Source organism: Mustela lutreola, chromosome 1 (assembly GCF_030435805.1).
Source record: "Mustela lutreola isolate mMusLut2 chromosome 1, mMusLut2.pri, whole genome shotgun sequence".
In the NCBI taxonomy this organism is placed as follows: domain Eukaryota; kingdom Metazoa; phylum Chordata; class Mammalia; order Carnivora; family Mustelidae; genus Mustela; species Mustela lutreola.
In genome coordinates this window covers 234,054,245-234,079,547 of record NC_081290.1, presented here as the reverse complement: position 1 = coordinate 234,079,547, position 25,303 = coordinate 234,054,245, and the positions used below count along the sequence as shown (strand labels likewise).

Sequence of the window (25,303 nt, the reverse complement as noted above, 5' to 3'; positions counted from 1 at the left end):
AATAACTTCTGTGGAGTTTGTCTTCATTGGTTTTCTCTTGTAAATGTACTCTCTGAGGGTGATTCACCCAAACTCTTTGATTAAAATGACATGTATTCAGTGATAACTCTGAAATGTTCTGGAGATTTTTGCCTGGAAATTCGCACCTTTGTGGACACTGAAGATCCATGGATATCTTTAGGTGGGTTTCCCATAGTCATTTCATATATAACATATTCAAAATTGAATGCACTGATATTTATTATTTATTATATTTTAATAATCTATTCATAAAAATCTTATGATCTAATGACACTTAAAATTCTATCAATATAGGAAATAATTATCATCAAAATGTATAAGATTATTTAGACGTATTTTCCTTGAATTTAAGAGTAAAAATATTTATATATATTGAGTATTATATACATATAATTTATAATTAAAATAGTTTAATTTAGAGTTTCTCAATGATAAAGTACTAATCCATGACCTAGACAGCTCTCCTAACCAAAAGAAAATTTATCTAAATATTTTTGTGTGACAATGTAATTTGTTATTTCTATAGGATATGATAATTGTGAGGACAAATGCTACAAATCCAGAAAAACATGGAGATCTTAAGCAACCTGACATCTAAATTTCCAACCTTCTTGCTGACTGGCATTCCTGGCCTAGAGTCTGTCCATGTGTGGATCTCTATCCCTTTTTGTTGTCTCTATGCCATTGCCTTCTCTGGGAACAGCATGATCCTATTTGTCATCATTACCCAGCAGAGTCTCCATGAGCCCATGTACTATTTCCTCTCCATGCTTTCAGCTGCTGACTTGGGCTTGACTGTTTCTACAATGTCAACAACATTAGGTATCCTCTGGTTTGATACAGTTGAAATCAGTCTAAATACCTGCATTATCCAGATGTTTTTTCTACATGGATTTACCTTCATAGAATCTGGGGTACTGGTGGCTATGGCCTTTGACCGCTATGCAGCCATCTGTGATCCTCTGAGATATGCTACCATTATCACTAATTCTAGAATCATTCAGATGGGCCTGTTAATGATAATACGCACTGTAGTATTAATAGTACCACTACTCTTGCTCCTTAAGCCCCTTAATTTCTGTAAAGCTAATGTCCTTTCCCACTCCTACTGCTACCACCCAGATGTGATTAAATTAGCATGTTCAGATACTCAGGCCAACAGCATCTGTGGATTAATTGATCTCATCCTGACTACAGGAGTAGATACACCATGCATTGTCCTGTCTTATATCTTGATCATTTACTCTGTTTTCAGTATTGCCTCCCCTAAAGAACGACATAAGGTTTTTAACACCTGTGTCTCCCACATTGGAGCAGTGGCTGTTTTCTATATCCCCATGATGAGCCTGTCCTTGGTGCATCGTTATGGTCCATCAGCCCCCAAAGTTGTCCATTCGATGATGGCAAATATCTATCTGCTTTTGCCTCCAGTGCTCAACCCAATCATCTATAGTGTAAAAACAAAACAGATTCGCAAGGCTATATACGCAGTCTTCTCCTTACAAAATAAACAGAGATAACTGCTTAAGAAAAACCTAAAAAAGTGACTTTGACTGTAAAAGGCAACTCTGGTAGGTTACTGTCTATCAGATATATTTTTTTGTCATTTTATTCCTTTATTCAACACATATTTGGAGATCATTTTTGTGTCTTCAGTCATAAAATATGCTACACCCCAAGAATTTTATAGTCAAATAAGGGAAACATGGAAACATTAAAAATGAAATAATGAAAATACTCAAAGAAATTAACATTTAGTGTCTACTTTATATTATGTGTTCTACTAACAGCTTTTAAGACATATTCCATTTATTCTTCAAACAGCTCAGTGAAATATATAATAATATTAGTTACATTTTAGAGATGAAGAAACTGAGGTCTAAAGACATGTAAGCCATCAACCAGACAACTAACATGGCTCAGGGTTGAGATTTGAATCTAGACTCTCTGCATGTTAGATGTCACAGTATTCACTAGTGTCTTAATACTCTGCCAAAAGCATCTAGGAAAAATATTACAAGATCAAAAGTAAGAACTGAGTCTTCTAGTTCAAACATTATACCTTTAGAAAAGTTGTGTTGTTTTTCCTAGAGTATACTTTAGCTTGTTTTCTTCACTTACAGTTAATAGTCCAAAAGATAGGAATAGATATGTCATGCCATGTAAGCCATAGATCGGTATCTAGTACTGGACAGTTAGTAACCCAGCTTCAAGAATTAAGGGCATTTGCTAATTCATTATAGGAAATGGGAACTTTAGAGAACTGGATAAAGTTTGAGGCAGGGTTTCTTAACCTTTTTTAAAGCATAATTATCCCTATGGAATCTAATGAAATCTATGAACCCTTCTCCACAGAAAAACCACATATAAGCACGTTCATATTTTCCATAAAATTTCAGAGGCTTCACAAGTGACACAAAGGAGCTACTATAGCTATATTAACCAAACAAAGAATGAAAGGTAAATAATTCATGATGCTCAGCCTATAAGTGGTTATATGCAGCCATACCTAAGATATGGTTCTTACATACAAAAAGATTTTTTGGTAAACATATCAATTTAGGGGACATGCAGAAACTTAAAACTCAGTTGTATAAAATGGTAGAAAAATGCAGAGGAAAGTGGAGGTGGAAACCTGATGTGTGTCACAACAATTTAATTGAAGTTGGAAAAGTCACAAATAGGAGGGATGTTTTATGTATCCCACAAACACTGGAGGAAGCAATGTGCTGGAGCCAGCACACATCAGCTTGCAAGCGGCCATATTGTGCAACTCATCTCAACTCTTGTATTCAACAATGTCATATTGGCAGTTTCAAATCATCATTTATACCTAGGAACTGACAAATACTACAAATAAGGACTTTTTATTTTTCAGAGATTCAGTTTACCAGCATACCAGTGATTGGGAGCCAACTTTATGCTTGGCTTTGTAAGAAGCAATAGAAATTAAAAGTTGGAAGAAACATATTCCCTGCACTCAAGAAGCCTAAAGTCTAGTGTGTGAAGCAGTAACATAGACAAAAAAAAAAAATAAATAAAGTAATTAAAGTAATGTACTAAATCTTGTGAAAGTTGATAATGCAAAATGATACCTGTTGTGTTGCCATCTAAGTTGAAAATGTTTCCAAAGGTAAATAGAGAAAAGTGTATTTTGGAAGCAAGTCTGTCGAACAATGTGAGAAGTACTCTGTCACAATTTTACTCTTCGTGAAAGAATACTCTCCTGAGTTTTAAATTCACAGGTCTGATCTGGATATAGCACTGAAGAATATAAAAACCTAAAACTTTACTTCCTTTTTTCTTCACTTTTCTCTATCCATCAGATTCTTTTAAGTGAATTTAGATGGTAAGATTTGTATTAGCTGCTTAAAGAACATCTTTTGCTTGAACAATACTATTGTATAAAGGAATTGATTTGTAGATTTGGTTTAGAAATTTGGGTGTGTTTCTTTCAGGAAACAAAAGGGGACTTTTGTTTTGGTAATTCTACATGCCTGTTAGCTGCATAGAGCTTCAGAGAGAGAGAACACATGAGAATATTAAAGTTGAGGGACTTATATATTGAGAGGCTCAAAGGGCTATAATATTACAAAGCTTACTCCTAATAGCCTACCCAAGAAAAGACTATCTCTGGAGACCTACCTGAAATTGCAAGAGAACATGGTAATGGCAAAAGGGAATATTTTTTTTAATGTATTTTGAAGACTTTATATGCTGCAAGCAAAATCTTGGATGACCTTACTTAGTTTGAGTTGTACTATTGATTTACAAAATGTCTAGGATATTACCTATACATGATACTTAGTATAATTCATTAATGGGAATTGCATGGCTTAGTGTATAGAGTGGGCTTGGGGTAAATTTATTAAATTAACATTCTAATAAAGTTCAGTAGTTCAAGAGGGAACCATTAAGAAGATTCTCATAGTATGAGGGGTCTTGGTGGCACAGTTGAGTGAGCATCCAACTCTTGGTTTCAGCTGAGGGTCATGAGATCAAGACCCACCTCAGGCTCAGCACCTACACTGCTTGGGCTTTTTTTTTTTTTTTTCTTCCTCTCTTTCTCTCTGTATCTCCCCACCCCCACTCAAATAAATAAAAAAATCTCTTTTTAAAAAGGTACTCATAAGAGAGTCTTGAAGATCTGCCTATTGGTTACATGTAGAAATAAAAGAAACTGTAAAGACAGGAAAAAATACAGTTCTGTGCATGTGAAGGCATTTGATTATTTCCATTATGTTTTTCCATACACTGTATATGTCCTGATTCTTTCTTTCATGTACAGCTGTTGTGTTTCTTGCCAATTTTTCTCTCTTCAATTGATCCATCCAATAAGCTTTCATCTGATCAATTATGGAAAAAATTGATTCAAAATGTTTCCTTCAGAAGGATGGATCAAGTTCTGTCAACCTTAATGCTTGCTTATCTACTTCATTATCCATGTGTTCCAAGTAGACTTGTGTTCTTACCATTTGTTGAATGCAACAGATTAATTTCAAATTGAATCATGCTTCTTCCCACCCTAAAATATTACATTCATTCCACATTTTCTTTTAATACACATTGTATTCATGATTCTGCTTCTTTTATGAACAATTTTTAACCAATAAAATAAAGTGGCTAAGGGAAGTGAGCACACTGGGATGAATAGATTATACAAGTTCAGAAGACCTACCCTAGATTGTGTTCCAGGAGAAGCCTAGAGGACACAGCATCCACTGAGTACATTAGGAATCAGCTGCAAAAATGATATCGGCATCACTGAGAAGAGGTTCTTCTCTGCTGACCAGGGATAATATGAGATGCAGTCACTGAGCCAGGCTTATTAATAACCCTATATATAATAAGGTCTGAACAAAACAGAGTCTAGGTAATCACCAAAAACCAGAGGGTAGCAGTTATTATAAGAACTGACAAGGTCCAAAAGCAAGCAAGAGAGCTTAAAGTGCAAGCAGCTGGGGCGCGTGGGTGGCTCAGTGGGTTACGCCTCTGACTTCAGCTCAGGTCATGATCTCAGGGTTCTGGGATCAAGACACACATCATCAGGCTCTCTGCTCAGCAGAGAGCCTGCTTCCCCCTCTCCCTCTGCCTGCCTCTCTGCCTACTTGTGATCTCTCTCTCTCTCTCTCTCTCTCTCTGCCAAATAAATAAATAAATAAATCTTTAAAAAAAAAAAGTGCAAGCAGTTGTGGAGATGTTTAATAGAGCATGACATCTCTGGGGGCAAAACAGACAAATAGCTAATGAGGGGCTAGGTAACATTATAAAAAGGAGGCAAGAATGGATAAAAAGGAGATGGGAAGAACTGTCATATTTTGAGGTAAGATTCACCTTGAGTTGAGGAGAAAGATAAAAAAAATTTCTGGTAGAAGAATTATCTGAGATTATCAGGCAATTCTAAACAGAATTAGTCAAGGTCATTGGGTATCCCCAAGTCAACGTCATCTGTTAGAGGAATTCTGTATCTTCTAGGAATGGGCCTGCCTTAGTTTCCCTGCCATATTCAGTTACTGGCTGAAAACAGCTCATGGAAATGTGACCTCTGTGGAATATGATGATGGATTAAGAGCTCCAAACTGGGACCAAGAGATAATGAGACATGTGAAGGGCACATTTAATAATAAGCATATCTATCAAATTAAGAGGAAAGTATGTAGGCAGTACAAGGAGGAACCAAACAACCTAACCTTGTGACAGAGAAGCCAGAGCAGCCCTGGGATGCTCAGGAGAAGCTCAACAGCCTGCCATGTCCTCAGGTTCATGGGCTTCCCTTAAGGTTTTAAATACTCAAGAAATGGAGTATCAAGGTGAAGGATATGAAAGTATTGTTTTTGTAGCTTTTCTATCATATAAATTATTTTGAAAAACAGTGTTAAGAATTCTCATGAGAGAGGACTGGGTAGCTCAGTCAGTTAAGCATCTTACTCTTGATTTCAACTCAGGTCATGATCTCATGGTCCTAAGATCAAACCCCACATCAGGCCCTGTGCTGGGCACAGAGGTGCTTAAAATTCTCTCTCTATCCCTCTGCCTCTTACTCACCCCTATTTGTGTGCACTCTCTCTCTAAAAAATAAAAATATAGGGGTGTCTGGGTGGTTCAGTCATTAAATGTCTGTCTTCAGCTCAGGTCATGATCCCAGGGTTATGGGATCAAGTTCCACATTGGGCTCTCTGCTCAGCAGGAAGCCCACTTCTCCCTCTCCCACTCTCCCTGCTTGTGTTCCATCTCTCACTCTCTCTCTCTCTCTATGTCAAATAAATAAAATCTTTAAAAATAAAAAATAAAAATATAAAGATAAAAAATTCTCATGAGAAAAATATCTGATTGACCCTTCTTGGGCCAGTATCTAAGTTTCTGGTATTGCTCAATCAAGTTCATGTGTACAAGACTAGTATATTGAGCTCACTTCTATGTTTGGGTCTATCAGGAAAGGGGAAATATTTTACCAAAGAACCATCCAACACCACTCATGTATCCACTCCTTATCCAAAAGAGTGTATTAAGAACATTTGATTAATGACAAATATCTTTAACACAATGGCCAGTATCCTAATAAATAAATGATTGACTAAATAGAAAAATATTTTCAATTTGAAAATTTCCCTTTAGCAAAACTCATCAAGGCAAAAGTACAAGGAATACAAAATCACTGATTAGATAAATAACAAGACAGTTATGTAAATTTATAAAATGTAAACACATATATTAGCATGTCATATCTTTCCTGCAGGCGAGCAGAGACAGATTCAGGTATTTTGAAGAAGTGATTAAAAAATAATCAAGATTAAAAATCTACTTCATTAGACACAGAAACAGTAAAATGTTCCTCATGTCTACATTAAGATTCTCCATGAAATTTTCATGTTTACTATATTAAAGAATTACTTATTCTGACAATTACTATTTCATGAATTCAATATAATGCTAATTCTTTGCTACTAATAACAAATAATGCTATACACCATTAAGCCTTAAGAAAACATAATTCTTAGTCTGGGACAGTTTATGAGAATTGAAGAAAATATGCAAAAACTACAAAATGTCCATAGCAACTTAACTCTGTATTTTTGTACTCATTGCTCTATGTTATATTAAGTAAACAGAAAAGAAGTCCATTATACAAAACCAATTTCCCCAAAATTATAATTTGTTTCATTATTCATTCAGCAAATATTTATCAAGAACTACTAGGTCTAAAAATAGATAAAACATGAGCATATACTATCATGAAACATTTATAACCATATCTTCCTATCAAAATAATCCATAAATCCCACCAGTACCTCAAATTCAGCAACTCCAAAGACAAATTTATTGTGTTTCTTTTACAATCTGTTCCTTCTATGGATGAATGGAATTATCCTTTATAATGAAGAATGTAAAGTGATTAAGAGTTTTACTTTGAAAAAACACCACCAACCTCCTCCAACCCCTGACAACTTGTCTTTCCACACTGAAACTGGTAACATATAACACAATGCAACTTCTCTGATGCTGCACTTACTATAACTTCCTCATTTCCAACTCCACTATTCTGTACTTTCAGAATCTGCCTGTACTATAGGCACACGCTACCAGGTATCCTTACCTTCAATCTCTCTTGCATTCTAATTTACCTCCTATGCAAAAGTCAGATTGATCTTATAATAGAATCACAACATTGCTTAAAATAATCTGCAATAGCTTCTCTTGTTGTTCAAGTTGTACCTAAATTCCACCAGCCAAGAAAACATTATGTTCTAACCCTGGGTAGCAGGGCAGTAGACCTCAAAGTGAGATTTGCTCTATCATAGCTATTCACAGAAATTTTTGTTTTCATAATTTTTTGTACATTTTTCAAAAAGTGGAAAAGCAGGGAAAAAAACTCATCAAAGATGGCAGGCAAATGGCTCAAGGATTTGAGAGAAGCAAGTAGTAGATTTTTAAGAGCAAGTTTCACTTTGAGATACTGATTTCAATTCGTTTGGATAAATACTCAGAAATGAAATTGCTGGATCATATGCTAGTTCTTTTTTAAATTTTTTTGAGAAATCGCCGTACTGTTTTCTACAATGTACCAATTTAAATTCCCACCAATGGTGTACCAGTGTTCCCTTTTCTCCACAAAATGACCAACATTTGTTATCTTTTGTTTTTTGCTGCTGTTTTTTTTTTCCCTAAAGTAGGCATCCTAATAAGTGTGAAGTGATATCTCACTGTGATTTTGATTTCCATTTCCTTGATGATTATTAATGTTGAGCATCTTTTCACATACCTGTTAACCTATATATAATAATACTGTATTGTATACTTAAAATTTGCTAGGAGGGGAGGTATTATGATAAGTGCTTTACCACATACACACACATAATAATACTAAAGAGGGTGGGAGAAAACGTTGGAGTTGACACATATTTATATGGCCTTTATGATGATGATGGTTTCATGGTTGTATGCTTACTCCCAAATCCATCAAATTATAAATATTAAATATATATATCTTTTTATATGTCAATCAAACCTCAATAAAATGGTTCAAAAAAATTTCCACGAAAGTTCTACTGAATAAACTTGCTAAATTTCACAGTAATATATATTCCCTCTGTAAAACATATTGACTGATGCTAGCAGCCAGTTGAACACTCAGCTCTTTCTCCAATTAGCAAGTCTTCATTTCCCCTTAACAAGTGCCCTGTGGGCTACTTGTTTTTCCTTCACCATCATAGTTATTATAATGGAAATTTTATACAGTGTATTAAGGATACAGTTTACAGGGGTGCCTGAGTGGCTCAGTGGATTAAAGCCTCTGCCTTCGGCTCAGGTCATGATCCTGGGGTCCTAGGATCAAGCCCCGCATCAGGCTCTCTGCTCAGCAGGGAGCCTGCCTCCCCACCTCCCCCCCCACCACCCCGCCTGCTTCTCTGCCTACTTTGATTTCTGTCTGTCAAATAAATAAATAAAATCTTTAGAAAGAAAAATACAGTTTAGAAAGATAATATAAAATTGCAATTTGCAGAACTACATTGAAAGGTCCTAACTCCACATAAAACAATGATGAATAAATTATACACATAAGTGTCAGGTTAAAATAAAATGTTCGATGTAGGTTAAAATTACTTTTATGACTCCTATATTCAACCAACTTTATTAGCTAATTAGCCTAATCATCAACTAAACTAGAGTTTAATAAAATGGCTTCTATTTTGCTTATTTATGATTCTTTTTTCTAGACTGTGAAATAGATATGAAAGAGTAAGGGATAAATTAATTTGACAAACACTATTGACCACTGATTTTGTGTCAAGTACTTTGATTATCAGTATATGTCAGGTAAATTGAAAATATTTGTTTTAGCCTGAACAACTAAGACCAAATAAGATAGTATACCTGAAATTACTTGGAAAACAGACATTAATTAACATAGTCCCTGAAGAAGAGCCAATCTCCTTCTTTTCCTCAACTGGAGTTGCTTCAATCTGATGGGCTATGCTGACAAATCTTCCTTCTACTAAAAGGGTAATCTTCATGGAACCCCTTGGCTTTGTTATTTTATTTTACTGTTTGCTTCTGAATTGTAGGAATCAGTTTAACAAATATTTGCTCATTTTAACAAATATTTCATTCATATGTTCTGAGTACTTGGCACTATGTTACTACCTGAGATACTTTCAAAGTATTTATTTCATTTCATTGTGCAAAAAAATCTGTATAATAGATTATTTACAAGAAACACATAGAATAAAAATCAAGAATATTGGCTCCTCCTCTTAAATGTTGTATCCATGTTCAAAGTAATGATTCAATTTCTTTTTTTTTTAAGATTTTATTCATTCATTTGACAGAGAGAGATATCACAAGTAGGTGGAAAGGCAGGCAGAGAGAGAGGAGGAAGCAGGCTCCCTGCTGAGCAGACCGCCCGATTCGGGGCTCAATCCCAGGACCCTGGGATCATGACCTGAGCTGGGCTCGATCCCAGGACCCTGGGATCATGATCTGAGCTGAAGGCAGAGGCTTTAACCCACTGAGCCACCCAGGCACCCCTCAATTTCATTTTTAATTAAAACACATAAACACAGAGTTACCATGTCAACATTTTTTTTTTTTTTAATTCTCCACCTTGACATTTCCTGGCACCAGAGAGTTGAAGCATAATAGAATGGCACTGAAATTCCCCAAGGGTGTATTTATCCCAAATGGGTAAATGACTACACCATCACCGTTCTTTATAAAAATTTTCCATAGAGGTAAGTAGGTGACCTTCATATAGTCCACTTTAAATAAGGGTAAAAGAAGTTCTCCTCCCTGTCTATAAAGGCCAGTCAAGCAGCTGCTCAGATCAGAACCAGTCCTTGATTGTGTCTATAATAAAATGCATCTGATGATAAAATTCTAATCCATCATGAGTAATTTAGCTTAGATAAACACAAGGAAGAATTTCTTGGAAGTGAAGTTAAAGACAATAATTCACTTAGTCTCTGGCTTTACCCCTTCAACATCTTATTTGTATCCTCTCTATTCTCCACATCTTGAAAGGTAAGATTCTCCCTACCTACTCTCCCCATCTCCAGTCTCTGATCAGAGCCACTGATTATACTTATTCTCCACTGTATGGTTCATTTCCAAGAATCTGATCCATAATCAGAAATTCCAAATTCTGTAAAAACACTGTGTTCTCATTTGTTTAGCTAATCATAGAAAAATTGTGCTTCTTCTATGTCTGTATTTCCTGACACATATAATGACCAAAACCCCAAATCACTGGTACATCCTCTCTATTGTTTTACTTATATTTCTAATTGGGTTTACACTTACTGCAGCACTCTTATTCCATTCAGTTTCTTAAGACTGCAGCAATCTGATTTGTTTCTTTTTTAATTTTTTCTGAACACCAGGAGCAATGTGGTACAGTGAAACGAGCATACCTAGAGAGTCAGACAGACCTGGCTTCACACACTGGTCCTATTATGTCTGTCTAAGGGAACTTTCACTCTGTACTAAAGCCTTCTTACCAAAAAGTTAGAAGCCTACTAATGGTGCTATTCAATTAAAGCAATAACAGGTAGAGATATGTGGCAAAGACCCTGGCTCAATATTAATTCTTCTTCTCACCAAGAATACTAGGGCTATCCTTTCACTGGTCCTCTGATCTTTCACCTAGTGCATATTTCATCCCAGGCCCCAGACATGGAAATGGAAGTGTCTCCCAGGTCAGCATGTTCAGAGGGTGCAGCAACTGTTTCCCCTCCATGTAGGTGGTTAACTTTGTAACATACCACAGATGTTCCTAAGTTTAGAAAGATATAATAAAGGACTCTCTCAAATTGTTCTCTGTGAAGGGATAAATAAAGTAATTAATTGAACCCATGACATTTTCAATCATGGGAATAGCATTTTGCTTTCTAGAAAGATTGTGTTGTTATTCATCATTTTGACAGACCATCATGTGATGGTAACTGATTTTCCTCAGCAGCAGGATATAATTCTAGACCTTTTTTTATATGAAATGACTAGTAATCTAGAAAATAGGACTTTCAATTCTCCTTCTTGAAAGAATAGAGTTGTTTTACCTTCTTGATTGCTCAAGTGCTGTCGTATATTTTGACTCAGTTGATCTCCATATTCCTTAGTTAGGAGTTAATCACCCTCCAGATATCTTTGATGTAGGCTATTAGTTTTAACATTAGTACTTCTTTGGTCTGTTCCTTCTATCTTTTAGCTTTTTGGAAAATGTAACAGAAAATTAGGAGAAACTGTCTCAGGTAATACTAGCTAGAGTTACTTTAAAAATGGAAGCCTATTTTTAAAAAAATGGAAGCCTACATGTGGCTGTCCAATTTTCCCAGCACCATTTATTGAAGAGGCTGTCTTTTTTCCATTGGACATTCTTTCCTGCTTTGTCGAAGATTAGTTGACCATAGAGTTGAGGGTCTATTTCTGGGCTCTCTATTCTGTTCCATTGATCTATGTGTCTGTTTTTGTGCCAGTACCATGCTGTCTTGATGATGACAGCTTTGTAATAGAGCTTGAAGTCCGGAATTGTGATGCCACCAACGTTGGCTTTCTTTTTCAATATCCCTTTGGCTATTCGAGGTCTTTTCTGGTTCCATATGAATTTTAGAATTATTTGTTCCATTTCTTTGAAAAAGATGGATGGTACTTTGATAGGAATTGCATTAAATGTGTAGATTGCTTTAGGTAGCATAGACATTTTCACAATATTTATTCTTCCAATCCAGGAGCATGGAACATTTTTCCATTTCTTTGTGTCTTCCTCAATTTCTTTCATGAGTACTTTATAGTTTTCTGAGTATAGATTCTGTGTCTCTTTGGTTAGGTTTATTCCTAGGTATCTTATGGTTTTGGATGCAATTGTAAATGGGATTGACTCCTTAATATCTCTTTCTTCTGTCTTGCTGTTGGTGTAGAGAAATGCAACTGATTTCTGTGCATTGATTTTATATCCTGACACTTTACTGAATTCCTGTATAAGTTCTAGCAGTTTTGGAGTGCAGTCTTTTGGGTTTTCCACATATAGTATCATATCATCTGCGAAGAGTGATAATTTGACTTCTTCTTTGCCGATTTGGATGCCTTTAATTTCCTTTTGTTGTCTGATTGCTGAGGCTAGGACCTCTAGTACGATGTTGAATAGCAGTGGTGATAATGGACATCCCTGTCGTGTTCCTGACCTTAGCGGAAAAGCTTTCAGTTTTTCTCCATTGAGAATGATATTTGCGGTGGGTTTTTCATAGATGGCTTTGATGATATTGAGGTATGTGCCCTCTATCCCTACACTTTGAAGAGTTTTGATCAGGAAGGGATGTTGTACTTTGTCAAATGCTTTTTCAGCATCTATTGAGAGTATCATATGGTTCTTGTTCTTACTTTTATTGATGTGTTGTATCACATTGACTGATTTGCGGATGTTGAACCAACCTTGCAGCCCTGGAATAAATCCCACTTGGTCGTGGTGAATAATCTTTTTAATGTACTGTTGAATCCTATTGGCTAGTATTTTGTTGAGTATTTTCGCATCTGTGTTCATCAAGGATATCGGTCTATAGCTCTCTTTTTTGGTGGGATCCTTGTCTGGTTTTGGGCTCCATATCACTCGGCATCAGGGAAATACAAATCAAAACCACAATGAGATATCACCTCACACCAGTCAGAATGGCTAAAATCAACAAGTCAGGAAATGACAGATGCTGGCGAGGATGCGGAGAAAGGGGAACCCTCCTACACTGTTGGTGGGAATGCAAGCTGGTGCAGCCACTCTGGAAAACAGCATGGAGGTTCCTCAAAATGTTGAAAATAGAACTGCCCTATGACCCAGCAATTGCACTATTGGGTATTTACCCTAAAGATACAAATGTAGTGATCCAAAGGGACACATGCACCCGAATGTTTATAGCAGCAATGTCCACAATAGCCAAACTATGGAAAGAACCTAGATGTCCATCAACAGATGAATGGATCAAGAAGATGTGGTATATATACACAATGGAATACTATGCAGCCATCAAAAGAAATGAAATCTTGCCATTTGCAACAACATGGATGGAACTAGAGCGTATCATGCTTAGCGAAATAAGTCAAGCAGAGAAAGACAACTATCATATGATCTCCCTGATATGAGGAAGTGGTGATGCAACATGGAGGCTTAAGTGGGTAGAAGAATAAATGAAACAAGATGGGATTGGGAGGGAGACAAACCATAAGTGACTCTTAATCTCACAAAACAAACTGAGGGTTGCCGGGGGGAGGGGGTTTGGGAGAAGGGGGTGGGATTATGGACATTGGGGAGGGTATGTGATTTGGTGAGTGCTGTGAAGTGTGTAAACCTGGTGATTCACAGACCTGTACCCCTGGGGATAAAAATATATGTTTATAAAAAATAAAAAATTAAAAAAAAATAAAAAAAATAAAAAGAAAATAAAATATATCTTTTTTTTTAAGTTAAAAAAAAATGGAAGCCTATTTAAATCTTAGAAAATTCTGAGAGAAATATGCTGTATGAATTATGAACAGTGGCAGTACAAACAGAAATGAATGATCAACAAATGGGATGTGGAAGTACATTCAGATTTCTGGATCAGGCAACCTGATACATCAAGTCACCACAGATTTTCAGATGTACAGAGTTACTATCAAAATGAGGAAAACAGAACATATAAGTTGTGGGATCTCTGAGGACTAATTCAGAAGCAATCATGTTGTGCTCCAGTTGACGCTGAGATATTTAAGCAGAAAAATAAGAATTAAATACGTGGATCTAATATATAGGGGATTTAGCCTAGGATAAAGGAAAGTATGCTAAATTAAGAAAATAAATGAATAAAAACATTGTTTATAGAATGCCTATGGAATTAAAATGGAGAAATAGACATTTTGTTCATTGAAATAATCAAACTAGTTTTTATCTATATCCATAAGTAAGTTATGAAATCAATTAGATCATAAAATTGTATTTAAATAAGCATAATAGAATTTATAGAATTTAATAGAAATTATCAGGGATGGCTACTAAAGGAACAATGGATATCCTAGTCCTTTTTTTTTTAAGGTGTGTTTATTTATTTTAGAAAGAAAGAGAGAGCATGAATGTGGAGGGTAGAGGGAGAGAGAAACTCCATGCTGAGCCCAGAGCTGGATGCAGGGCTTGATCACACGACCCTGAGATCATGACCTGAGCTGAAACCAAGAGTTGGACATTTAACCAACTGAGCCACCCAGGCACTCCACCATGGATTAATTTAAATTATAACATGCAACGGATTAACTTAAATTATAGCCTCTGATAATATGCTTAAGAACTTACAATTTGCTAAAATTAAGTCTCATTAGTTTATTTACATATCATACAATACATATGTAGTCTGACATAAAATTGTTTTGACTCTGAACCATAGAAACATTAAATAATTGAGAGATTTGCAAACATAGATATCTCTAACACATTTGCCTTATTAATTGATAGGGTATAATATTATTATTGAACTAGAATTGTATCATTATTATTATCACTGAAAAGTGCAGTGCAGTGCAGTTGTTAATAATAAAGGTTCTAAAGTCTTTTCTCTGATTGCCAACATCAATTCTTTCATATTTTATGACCTTCAGCTATTAATCCAAACTTCTGAACTTCACCTTCTGCATCTAACAAATAAAAATACTTCTCCTTAGGTTTGTCCAAGGTTCAATTGAAGTAAGCTATGTAAAACACTTAGATAATTGTATGGAACATCTTCTTATTATTCACATAATATATATCCAAATAATTCTATAAGAAATCAAAAGTCAGATTAAAGACCAGGGCATACATGCTATAAAAGAAGATTATCATTTCTCTCATTGACATGGGCAGGTTCCATAATGGTAAACAAGGCAGTATTTTAGTTTACAAATTAAGAAGAGTACCAAGCTTCAGATCCCTGGCACTGAAGCCTCTTTTCTCAGTTCCCTCTAGTAAACATATGTCATGAGACAGGATGAACTGGCATTATCTATGGTGGATTCTTAGGATACCCTGAAAAAAGATGCTTCTCTGCTAAGTTAAAGTAAATTTTCACTTACAATATGAGTTTAATAATTCTAAAATTGCAAGGCAAAATTATTTCCTGGGGCTTATTCCTACTCATCACTAGAGTATTTTAGGGAGGGCAAATAAAATAGAAATTAGCAAAAACATGTTGAATATCTTCTATGAGGAAAGAATTATACTAAGCAAAGTTTAGCTGAAAATAAACTCTATTCTCATGAGACCATATTAATAAGTATAAACTTATAGTCTAGCTGAAGGATAAAAAAGTAACAAAAATATTGATGAGTCCAAATTACTAAGTGATAAATAACAAGACAATTTACCTGAGTATGAAATTAAATTGAACTTAATTAAATATCTTATTTCAATGATGAATCCCACAGACAGAATATTGAGTGAAAGGAGCCAGATGCAAGGAGAACATACAGCATGATTCTATTTATCTCAAGATCAAGAACAGAAAAAAGTCATTATGGTAACAGAAGTCAGAATAATGGTTACAATGGGAGAGGATATTGCTGAGGTTGAGGCGTTGGGAAGCCTTCTGGGTTGCTAGTAATGTTCTATCAGTTATCCTGAAAGTAATTATATGAGTGCATAGAGATGCATTAAGCTGTACTCATTAAGCTGTACTCTAAAGTTTTGAGCAATTTATAAATGTGTATTAAACTTTAAACATAATTTTAAAATTCTAAATTTAGAAAATCAAGATTTGACAAGAGAATTCAGCTCCTGCAGATCATAATGCAAATTTTCCATAATTCTACTTTCCCTACTTTCCTCTTGACTGGCATCCCTGGACTTGAATGGGCCCATGCCTGGATCTCAATCCCCTTCTGTTGCCTCTATTTAACTGCTCTTTCTGGGAATACCCTGATCCTGTTCGTGGTCTTCACTGAGCCAAGCCTCCATGAGCCCATGTACTATTTCCTTTCCATGCTGTCCACCACTGACATTGGCTTATGCATCTCTACATTGGTGACAGTACTAGGAATATTCTGGCTCAATGCCCGGGAGATCAGCTTTAATGCCTGCTTATCACAAATGTTCTTCATTCACCTCTTCACTTTCATGGAATCTTCAGTGCTCCTGGCTATGGCTTTTGATCGTTTTGTGGCCATTTCCAACCCATTGAGATATGCCACCATTCTAACTCATGCAAGGATTGCACAGATTGGTTTGGCAGTCATTACCAGGGGAACTGTCATTCTGACACCACTGGTCTTGCTTCTCAAGCGTCTATCGTTCTGCCGAAGCCATGTGCTCCATCATTCCTACTGCTTCCACCCTGACGTAATGAAGCTCTCGTGTTCAGACACAAAGATCAACAGTGCATTTGGACTAACTGCAATCATCTCTACTGCTGGAGTGGACTCTATTTTTATCCTGCTTTCCTATGTCCTGATCATTCGCTCAGTTCTCAACATTGCATCCCCAGAGGAGAGAAAAAAGGCTTTCAGCACCTGCATTTCTCATATCACAGCTGTGGCCATATTCTACATCCCTTTAATCAGCCTGTCTTTTGTTCACAGGTTTGGAAAACATTCTCCACCATATGTGCCCACACTGATTGCTAATATTTACTTGCTCATTCCCCCTGTGATGAATCCCATCATCTATAGTGTGAAAACAAAGCAGATTCAAAGAGCTGTGCTCAAACTTGTGTGTTCTAAGCGAACTCATATTTAACAATTACTGACCCATGAAGACCTATTTCAAATCAGTAAAATTTGATCATAAATTGGAGTTATAATCCATGCAATTTTAAAGTTGGGTGTAGCTATGTGTCATATGATTCAAATGTCTCCACAATGCTGTTAGTCTTATCTAGGGCAATCTTATGTTTTCTACCACCAAAATACTAAGTCAGATCTCAGTGTCTCTCAGTTACCCTATTCCTATAGATGGATAACTCACTTCCTATCTCTCTACTCTTTCTATCAAAACTACACATCATTCACTTTGAATTAATTTTCCAAATATCCAGCACAAATAAAATTTAATAAGAAACCAATAAGCATCTTTTCCATGTTTATTTCTCATACACCATTCCTATCTCTAACAAAGTCAGTTCCACCCCCTCCCCTCCAGCAACCCTCAGTTTGTATCTCAAGAAACATCTGAACAATTTAAGTGCCATTTAATTCATTTTGTATGTGTAAGACATTTTCTTACAAATGACCCCCCCTTTTTTTTACTTATATTACCCAGCACTTGATCAAAATTCTGACTTTCCAAACTACATAGGCAAAGGACTATTTTAGATCTTGAGATCACAGTCTCTGGCATTTATTCCAGTTTGCATATGGCCCAATTTGACTAAAAGTAATTAAAGCCATTTTTTTCATGGATGGTTTCACAAAACCAACTGCTATACATAATTTAAAATTAAAATTTCCCAGGTGCCAAAGATAAGTTCACTGATTGTTTCAAATGCACCATTTTGATCAGAGATATTGATGATAGAGAAGGCTGTGCATAAGCTGGGGTAAGGGGTATACAGGAACTGTGTAATTTTCACTGAATTTTGTTGCTATGAACCTAAAACTGCTCTTGAAAACCCCAAATCTATGAAAGTGCAGATTCCTGAGCCCCATCCCAAATATTTTATTTTACTAGTTCTAGGATGAGGCCTATGAATCTGAATTTATAACAAGATCCCAGGGTATGTCTAATATCCAGCCAGTTTGAGAAGCCACTGAACTAAACACAGTATAACTTGTATCTCTCTGCTGTTTGTTTATTATCATCAACATAACATACATTTACTTTGATCTCTGTGGGAGAATGGTGGGGGTAGAGAATAATCTTTAAATCTTTCTCTCTGTGGAAAACCTGGATCTAAAATACCAGAGTATATCAAGTGATTTCAGAGGTCTCCTTCCCAAAGCAGGTGTGAAAACTACATTCATACACTTTCCATGTTTTTTTCAATATTTATATTTTCCTGGCATATATTTCAATATTATTCATAGCAAGTTAAAAACAAAACCACTTTAGCAATTGCAGTGCATTAAACCACATGGGACAGCAAGCAGATTTAGGCATGCAGAGTGTTTTTGAAGCACAAAGGCAAAACAAGAAAATACAGTTGACCAGAAATATCCCTTAGGAATAGATTTTTCTACGGGGTGAATGATTCTCCTGAGAATGGGTTTCTCATAGATACCCTCCACTCAGAGGAGAATGATATCGCAGATCCTTGTCTCTTCTTCATCGTCTTCACTTGATGTAAGTACAGGGGCATCAGAAAGACAGTGGATATGCACTAATGTTAGATTTATGTGGGCTCATCTTGCAACAAGAAATTTGGCTTTATTAGAGAAAGTATTTCTAAGATGCAACCATGCAAACATAAGATGCTGTGGAACTGCCTTTGATTTAAGAACTTACTACTGTAAAAAAAAAAAAAAAAAAAAAAAAAAAAAAAAAAAAAAGAACTTACTACTGTAAGTATCCTAGTATTGCAGAGTTGTCAACAAAGCTTAGAAATAAAAAATAGAGATTCTTTCCAATATACTGAATCTCAATTCTGAAAAAGCTCATAAACAGTAAAGTTCTGAAAATAAAAACATCCAATGCATGTATTCAATTTAAAATCTAGCTAGGATTCCTTAGATAAGATAAAATGCCTGAAGTGTATTATCTATGGTACTAGAAATGGTGAGTCTGAATAGCCCCAAAACTGAATCTGAGTCATCAATGTAGAATTCTGCCATAAAAAGAACAATATAGGGGTGTCTGGGTGGCTCGTGGGTTAAAGCCTCTGCCTTCAGCTCAGGTCATGATTCCAGGATTCTGGGATCAAACCCCACATCGGGCTCTCTGCTCAGCAGGGATCCTGCTTCCTCCTCTCTCTCTGCCTGCCTGTCTGCCTACTTGTGATCTCTGCCTGTCAAATAAATAAATAAAATCTTTTTAAAAATTATTTTAAAAAGAACAATATAATTTCTTTAAGCAAAAACATGAAATATGACATATCTAGGGTCAAATGCCCAAATCCCAATGCTGAATTTCAGAGATAAATAATTCATCCAAAAATAGAGAATTGTTATTGGTAAGGCATGAGATTTTAGTTCTTTTTGTTATAGTGGGGATGATGCTGGCCCATTCAGAATAAGAGACTATAATATTCTTTTTTTATTATTATGTTCAGTTAGCCAGCATATAGCACGTCATAAGTTTTTGATGTAGTGTTACTATAATATTCTTAGAGATCAAGACACTCAAGCCAAACTGATAATGAAGAGATTTATTTGAAGTCAATTAACTTAGGGTAAATATGTCAGGAGTAGCTATGAAAATGTGCAGCCCTAATAGAAGTACCAATAGCTCAAATCCCTGACTCCAGGAGACATTATTTACCATACACAATTAATTTTACCAGTGGTCTTAATATAGCATATAATGAAATAATACCTTTCCATCTCTTCTCAACTGGCAAGGAAATAAGTTTTAAATATACCAACAAAAATCAGGAGGTGAAAAATAAATCTATCAAATATCAAGTGTTTGAAACCCTAATACATATGCATTTATATGAGTATTTGTAGCCAAAGAAGAATGATAATGCATGACTGTTGTAGAAAAAAAAATCACATGAATACTTGACATTTTAGTAATTCACATACATATGCAGCATAAAAGTTTATTTTTTTAAAGATTTTATTTATTTATTTATTTATTTGAGAGAGAGAGAGCATGAACAGAGGGGAGGGGCAGAAGAAGAGAGAGCAGACTCTCCACTGATCAGGGAGGCTGATGAAGGACTGGATCCCAGGATCCTGGGATCATGACCTGAGCCAAAGGCAGATGCTTAACTGAATGACTGAGCCACCCAGATGCCCAAAAGTTTATTTTTTTAAAGTTACTCTACAAATATCACCACATCAAGAGGTATTGATATGCAGCACAGCAGAGTTTTAATCAATTTTAAATTTACATAAATGGAATTCAAATCCTAGCTTTCCCATTGTATGAAAATATTGCAGTTTGTTTATCTCTCTAATTTTTACCTTTCTGGGATAAAAAATTGGAATCTTATACACAACATGATTTTCAAAATAATTAAGATATTCCACCTAAAACACAAAATTCATGTAAAGTTTGACACATTGTGGGAGTTCATAAATGATAGCTACCTTTCCAAGAAGCTATATTATTATCTCCAATTTACCAATGAGGAAGATAGATGATAGATAGATCGATCGATAGATAGATAGATAGATAGATGATAGATAGATAGATAGATAGATGATAGAGATTTATTATGAGGAACTGGTTCACACAATTATGGAGGATGAGAAGTCCCACAGGCTGTCATCTATAAACTGGAGATCCAGGAAAGTCACAGCTATAGTACCAGTCCAAGTCTGAAGGCCTGAAAAAGAGGAGCACTGATGGTGTAAGTCCACGCCCAAGGGCAGAAGACTCATGTCCCAGCTCAGCAGTCAGACAGAGTGAGAGAGAACTCTTCATTCCTCTGCTTGGTTCTATTCAGGCCCTCAACTAACTGAATGGGGCCCACCCACAGTGGGGAGGGTAATCTGCTTTACTCAGATTACTACTGACTCAAATGCTAATCCCTTCACAAACATATTCAGAAATAACATTTGATGTGGCTCAGTCAAGTTGACACATAACTGTCACACATACACACACCTAAATCCATTTCATGCCAACTCTACTTAGAATTCAGGTCTCAATCTAGACATCATTATTTTTTTTTTAAATCTATGAAATTTTTTTTAATATAATTTTTTATTTTTTATAAACATATATTTTTATCCCCAGGGGTACAGGTCTGTGAATCACCAGGTTTACACACTTCACAGCACTCACCAAAACACATACCCTCCCCAATGTCCATAATACCAACCCCTTCTCCCAAACCCCCTCCCCCCAACAACCCTCAGTTTGTTTTGTGAGATTAAGACTCACTTATGGTTTGTCTCCCTCCCAATCCCATCTTCTTTAATTTATTCTTCTCGTACCCACTTAAGCCCCCATGTTGCATCACCACTTCCTCATATCAGGGAGATCATATGATAGTTGTCTTTCTCCGCTTGACTTATTTCGCTAAGCATGATACGCTCTAGTTCCATCCATGTTGTCGCAAATGGCAAGATTTCATTTCTTTTGATGGCTGCATAGTATTCCATTGTGTATATATACCACATCTTCTTGATCCATTCATCTGTTGATGGACATCTAGGTTCTTTCCATAGTTTGGCTATTGTGGACATTGCTGCTATAAACATTCGAGTACACGTGCCCCTTTGGATCACTACGTTTGTATCTTTAGGGTAAATGCCCAATAGTGCAATTGCTGGGTCATAGGGCAGTTCTATTTTCAACATTTTGAGGAACCTCCATGCTGTTTTCCAGAGAGGTTGCACCAGCTTGCATTCCCACCAACAGTGTAGGAGGGTTCCCCTTTCTCCGCATCCTCACCAGCATCTGTCATTTCCTGACTTGTTGATTTTAGCCATTCTGACTGGTGTGAGGTGATGTCGCATTGTGGTTTTGATTTGTATTTCCCTGATGCCGAGTGATATGGAGCACTTTTTCATGTGTCTGTTGGCCATCTGGATGTCTTCTTTGCAGAAATGTCTGCTCATGTCCTTTGCCCATTTCTTGATTGGATTATTTGTTCTTTGGGTGTTGAGTTTGCTAAGTTCTTTATAGATTCTGGACACTAGTCCTTTATCTGATATGTCGTTTGCAAATATCTTCTCCCATTCTGTCAGTTGTCTTTTGATTTTGTGAACTGTTTCCTTTGCTGTGCAAAAGCTTTTGATCTTGATGAAATCCCAATAGTTCATTTTTGCCCTTGCTTCCCTTGCCTTTGGCGTTGTTCCTAGGAAGATGTTGCTGCAGCTGAGGTCAAAGAGGTTGCTGACTGTGTTCTCCTCAAGGATTTTGATGGATTCCTTTCGCACATTGAGGTCCTTCATCCATTTTGAGTCTATTTTTGTGTGTGGTGTAAGGAAATGGTCCAATTTCATTTTTCTGCATGTGGCTGTCCAATTTTCCCAGCACCATTTATTGAAGAGGCTGTCTTTTTTCCATTGGACATTCTTTCCTGCTTTGTCGAAGATTAGTTGACCATAGAGTTGAGAGTCTATTTCTGGGCTCTCTATTCTGTTCCATTGATCTAAGGGTCTGTTTTTGTGCCAGTACCATGCTGTCTTGATGATGACAGCTTTGTAATAGAGCTTGAAGTCCGGGATTATGATGCCACCAACGTTGGCTTTCTTTTTCAATATCCCTTTAGCTATTCGAGGTCTTTTCTGGTTCCATATGAATTTTAGAATTATTTGTTCCATTTCTTTGAAAAAGATGGATGGTACTTTGATAGGAATTGCATTAAATGTGTAGATTGCTTTAGGTAGCATAGACATTTTCACAATATTTATTCTTCCAATCCAGGAGCATGGAACATTTTTCCATTTCTTTGTGTCTTCCTCAATTTCTTTCATGAGTACTTTATAGTTTTCTGAGTATAGATTCTGTGTCTCTTTGGTTAGGTTTATTCCTAGGTATCTTATGGTTTTGGGTGCAATTGTAAATGGGATTGACTCCTTAATTTCCCTTTCTTCTGTCTTGCTGTTGGTGTAGAGAAATGCAACTGATTTCTGTGCATTGATTTTATATCCTGACACTTTACTGAATTCCTGTATAAGTTCTAGCAGTTTTGGAGTGCAGTCTTTTGGGTTTTCCACATATAGTATCATATCATCTGCGAAGAGTGATAATTTGACTTCTTCTTTGCCGATTTGGATGCCTTTTATTTCCTTTTGTTGTCTGATTGCTGAGGCTAGGACCTCTAGTACTATGTTGAATAGCAGTGGTGATAATGGACATCCCTGCCGTGTTCCTGACCTTAGTGGAAAAGCTTTCAGTTTTTCTCCATTGAGAATGATATTTGCGGTGGGTTTTTCATAGATGGCTTTGATGATATTGAGGTATGTGCCCTCTATCCCTACACTTTGAAGAATTTTGATCAGGAAGGGATGCTGTACTTTGTCAAATGCTTTTTCAGCATCTATTGAGAGTATCATATGGTTCTTGTTCTTACTTTTATTGATGTGTTGTATCACATTGACTGATTTGCGGATGTTGAACCAACCTTGCAGCCCTGGAATAAATCCCACTTGGTCGTGGTGAATAATCTTTTTAATGTACTGTTGAATCCTATTGGCTAGTATTTTGTTGAGTATTTTCGCATCTGTGTTCATCAAGGATATTGGTCTATAGCTCTCTTTTTTGGTGGGATCCTTGTCTGGTTTTGGGATCAAGGTGATGCTGGCCTCATAAAATGAGTTTGGAAGTTTTCCTTCCATTTCTATTTTTTGGAACAGTTTTAGGAGAATAGGAATTAGTTCTTCTTTAAATGTTTGGTAGAATTCCCCCGGGAAGCCGTCTGGCCCTGGGCTTTTGTTTGTTTGGAGATTTTTAATGACTGTTTCAATCTCCTTACTGGTTATGGGTCTGTTCAGGCTTTCTATTTCTTCCTGGTTCAGTTGTGGTAGTTTATATGTTTCTAGGAATGCATCCATTTCTTCCAGATTGTCAAATTTATTGCCGTAGAGTTGCTCATAGTATGTTCTTATAATAGTTTGTATTTCTTTGGTGTTAGTTGTGATCTCTCCTCTTTCATTCATGATTTTATTTATTTGGGTCCTTTCTCTTTTCTTTTTGATAAGTCTAGCCAGGGGTTTATTAATTTTATTAATTCTTTCAAAGAACCAGCTCCTACTTTCGTTGATTTGTTCTATTGTTTTTTTGGTTTCTATTTCATTGATTTCTGCTCTGATCTTTATGATTTCTCTTCTCCTGCTAAGCTTAGACATTATTATTTACTGGAAACCACTCCTTATCCCTCACAATGAGCTTGCTGTTTTCTTTATGTGCTCTCATAGCATTCTAGATTTATTCTTTACATTATGTAATTCCATGTTACTTGTCTGTGTCTCTTGTTAACTAAAAATTTTCAGGGTCATAGACATCATTGTGCTTAACATTTAATTTCCTGCTTCTGATCCACAGTAGAGGTGCACTACATATTTTCCTAATGATGAGTGCATTTTCAGTATTTATGTTTAAAGTAACAGTTTTGACATGTAGTACTGGAAGCTCAACTCCTCCACTGTTTCTGGATCATTCCCTGTGTTAAAGCACTTCTTAGTGCTTTATAAGTTCCCTCCTTCTGGATCTAGGTTTGCCTTCTCTTTGGCACATAGATCAAATGTAGTTCTTCTCAAATGTAGTTAACATTTGAACCATTTGACACAACCATGTGTTTGTTCTTAGTTTTCTCTTCTCCTTTTTTATTTTAAACTTTATCATTTCCAACTTTTCTTTTTTTTCTTTATAAATCCATCACTTCAATTCAGCTTGATAAGAATAAGAATAATAAAATTAAGCAGTAGCTTTTATCACAACAAGACCATGTAATAAAATCAATGTCATTCTATGAAAGAAATTAAAATATCTCTCAGCTACATTCTAATTTAAAAATTCTAGGATTCTACATTACTCTAAAATGTTATAAATTAAAGCCAATATCCTATGTTGTTTTAGAAGATACTTTGAAAACCAAAATAGTATATTTTCTTGAACTCTACTGCTGTTACTGTCCTGTCAATGGACACTGGTTTTATTTTTTTTTTATTTTTTTAATTTTCAGCATAACAGTATTCATTATTTTTGCACCAAACCCAGTGCTCCATGCAATCCGTGCCCTCTATAATA

The 25,303-nt window shown here is 35.9% G+C and overlaps 2 protein-coding genes across 2 annotated transcripts; both read left to right on the top strand.

Moving 5' to 3' along the window:
* The first annotated feature begins 569 nt into the window (after nt 1-569).
* Nucleotides 570-1,541, top strand: LOC131834058 (olfactory receptor 51F1-like). The gene has a single exon (XM_059178208.1). The coding sequence runs from the start codon at nt 570-572 to the stop codon at nt 1,539-1,541; it is 972 nt and encodes a 323-aa protein (XP_059034191.1).
* Nucleotides 1,542-10,207: 8,666 nt separating this feature from the next.
* LOC131834003 (olfactory receptor 51F1-like) lies at nt 10,208-17,236 on the top strand. The gene is made up of 3 exons (XM_059178088.1): nt 10,208-10,250; nt 11,182-11,213; nt 16,322-17,236. Exons 1-3 carry the CDS (start codon nt 10,208-10,210, stop codon nt 17,234-17,236), a joined length of 990 nt encoding a protein of 329 aa, XP_059034071.1.
* The last annotated feature ends 8,067 nt before the right edge of the window (nt 17,237-25,303 follow it).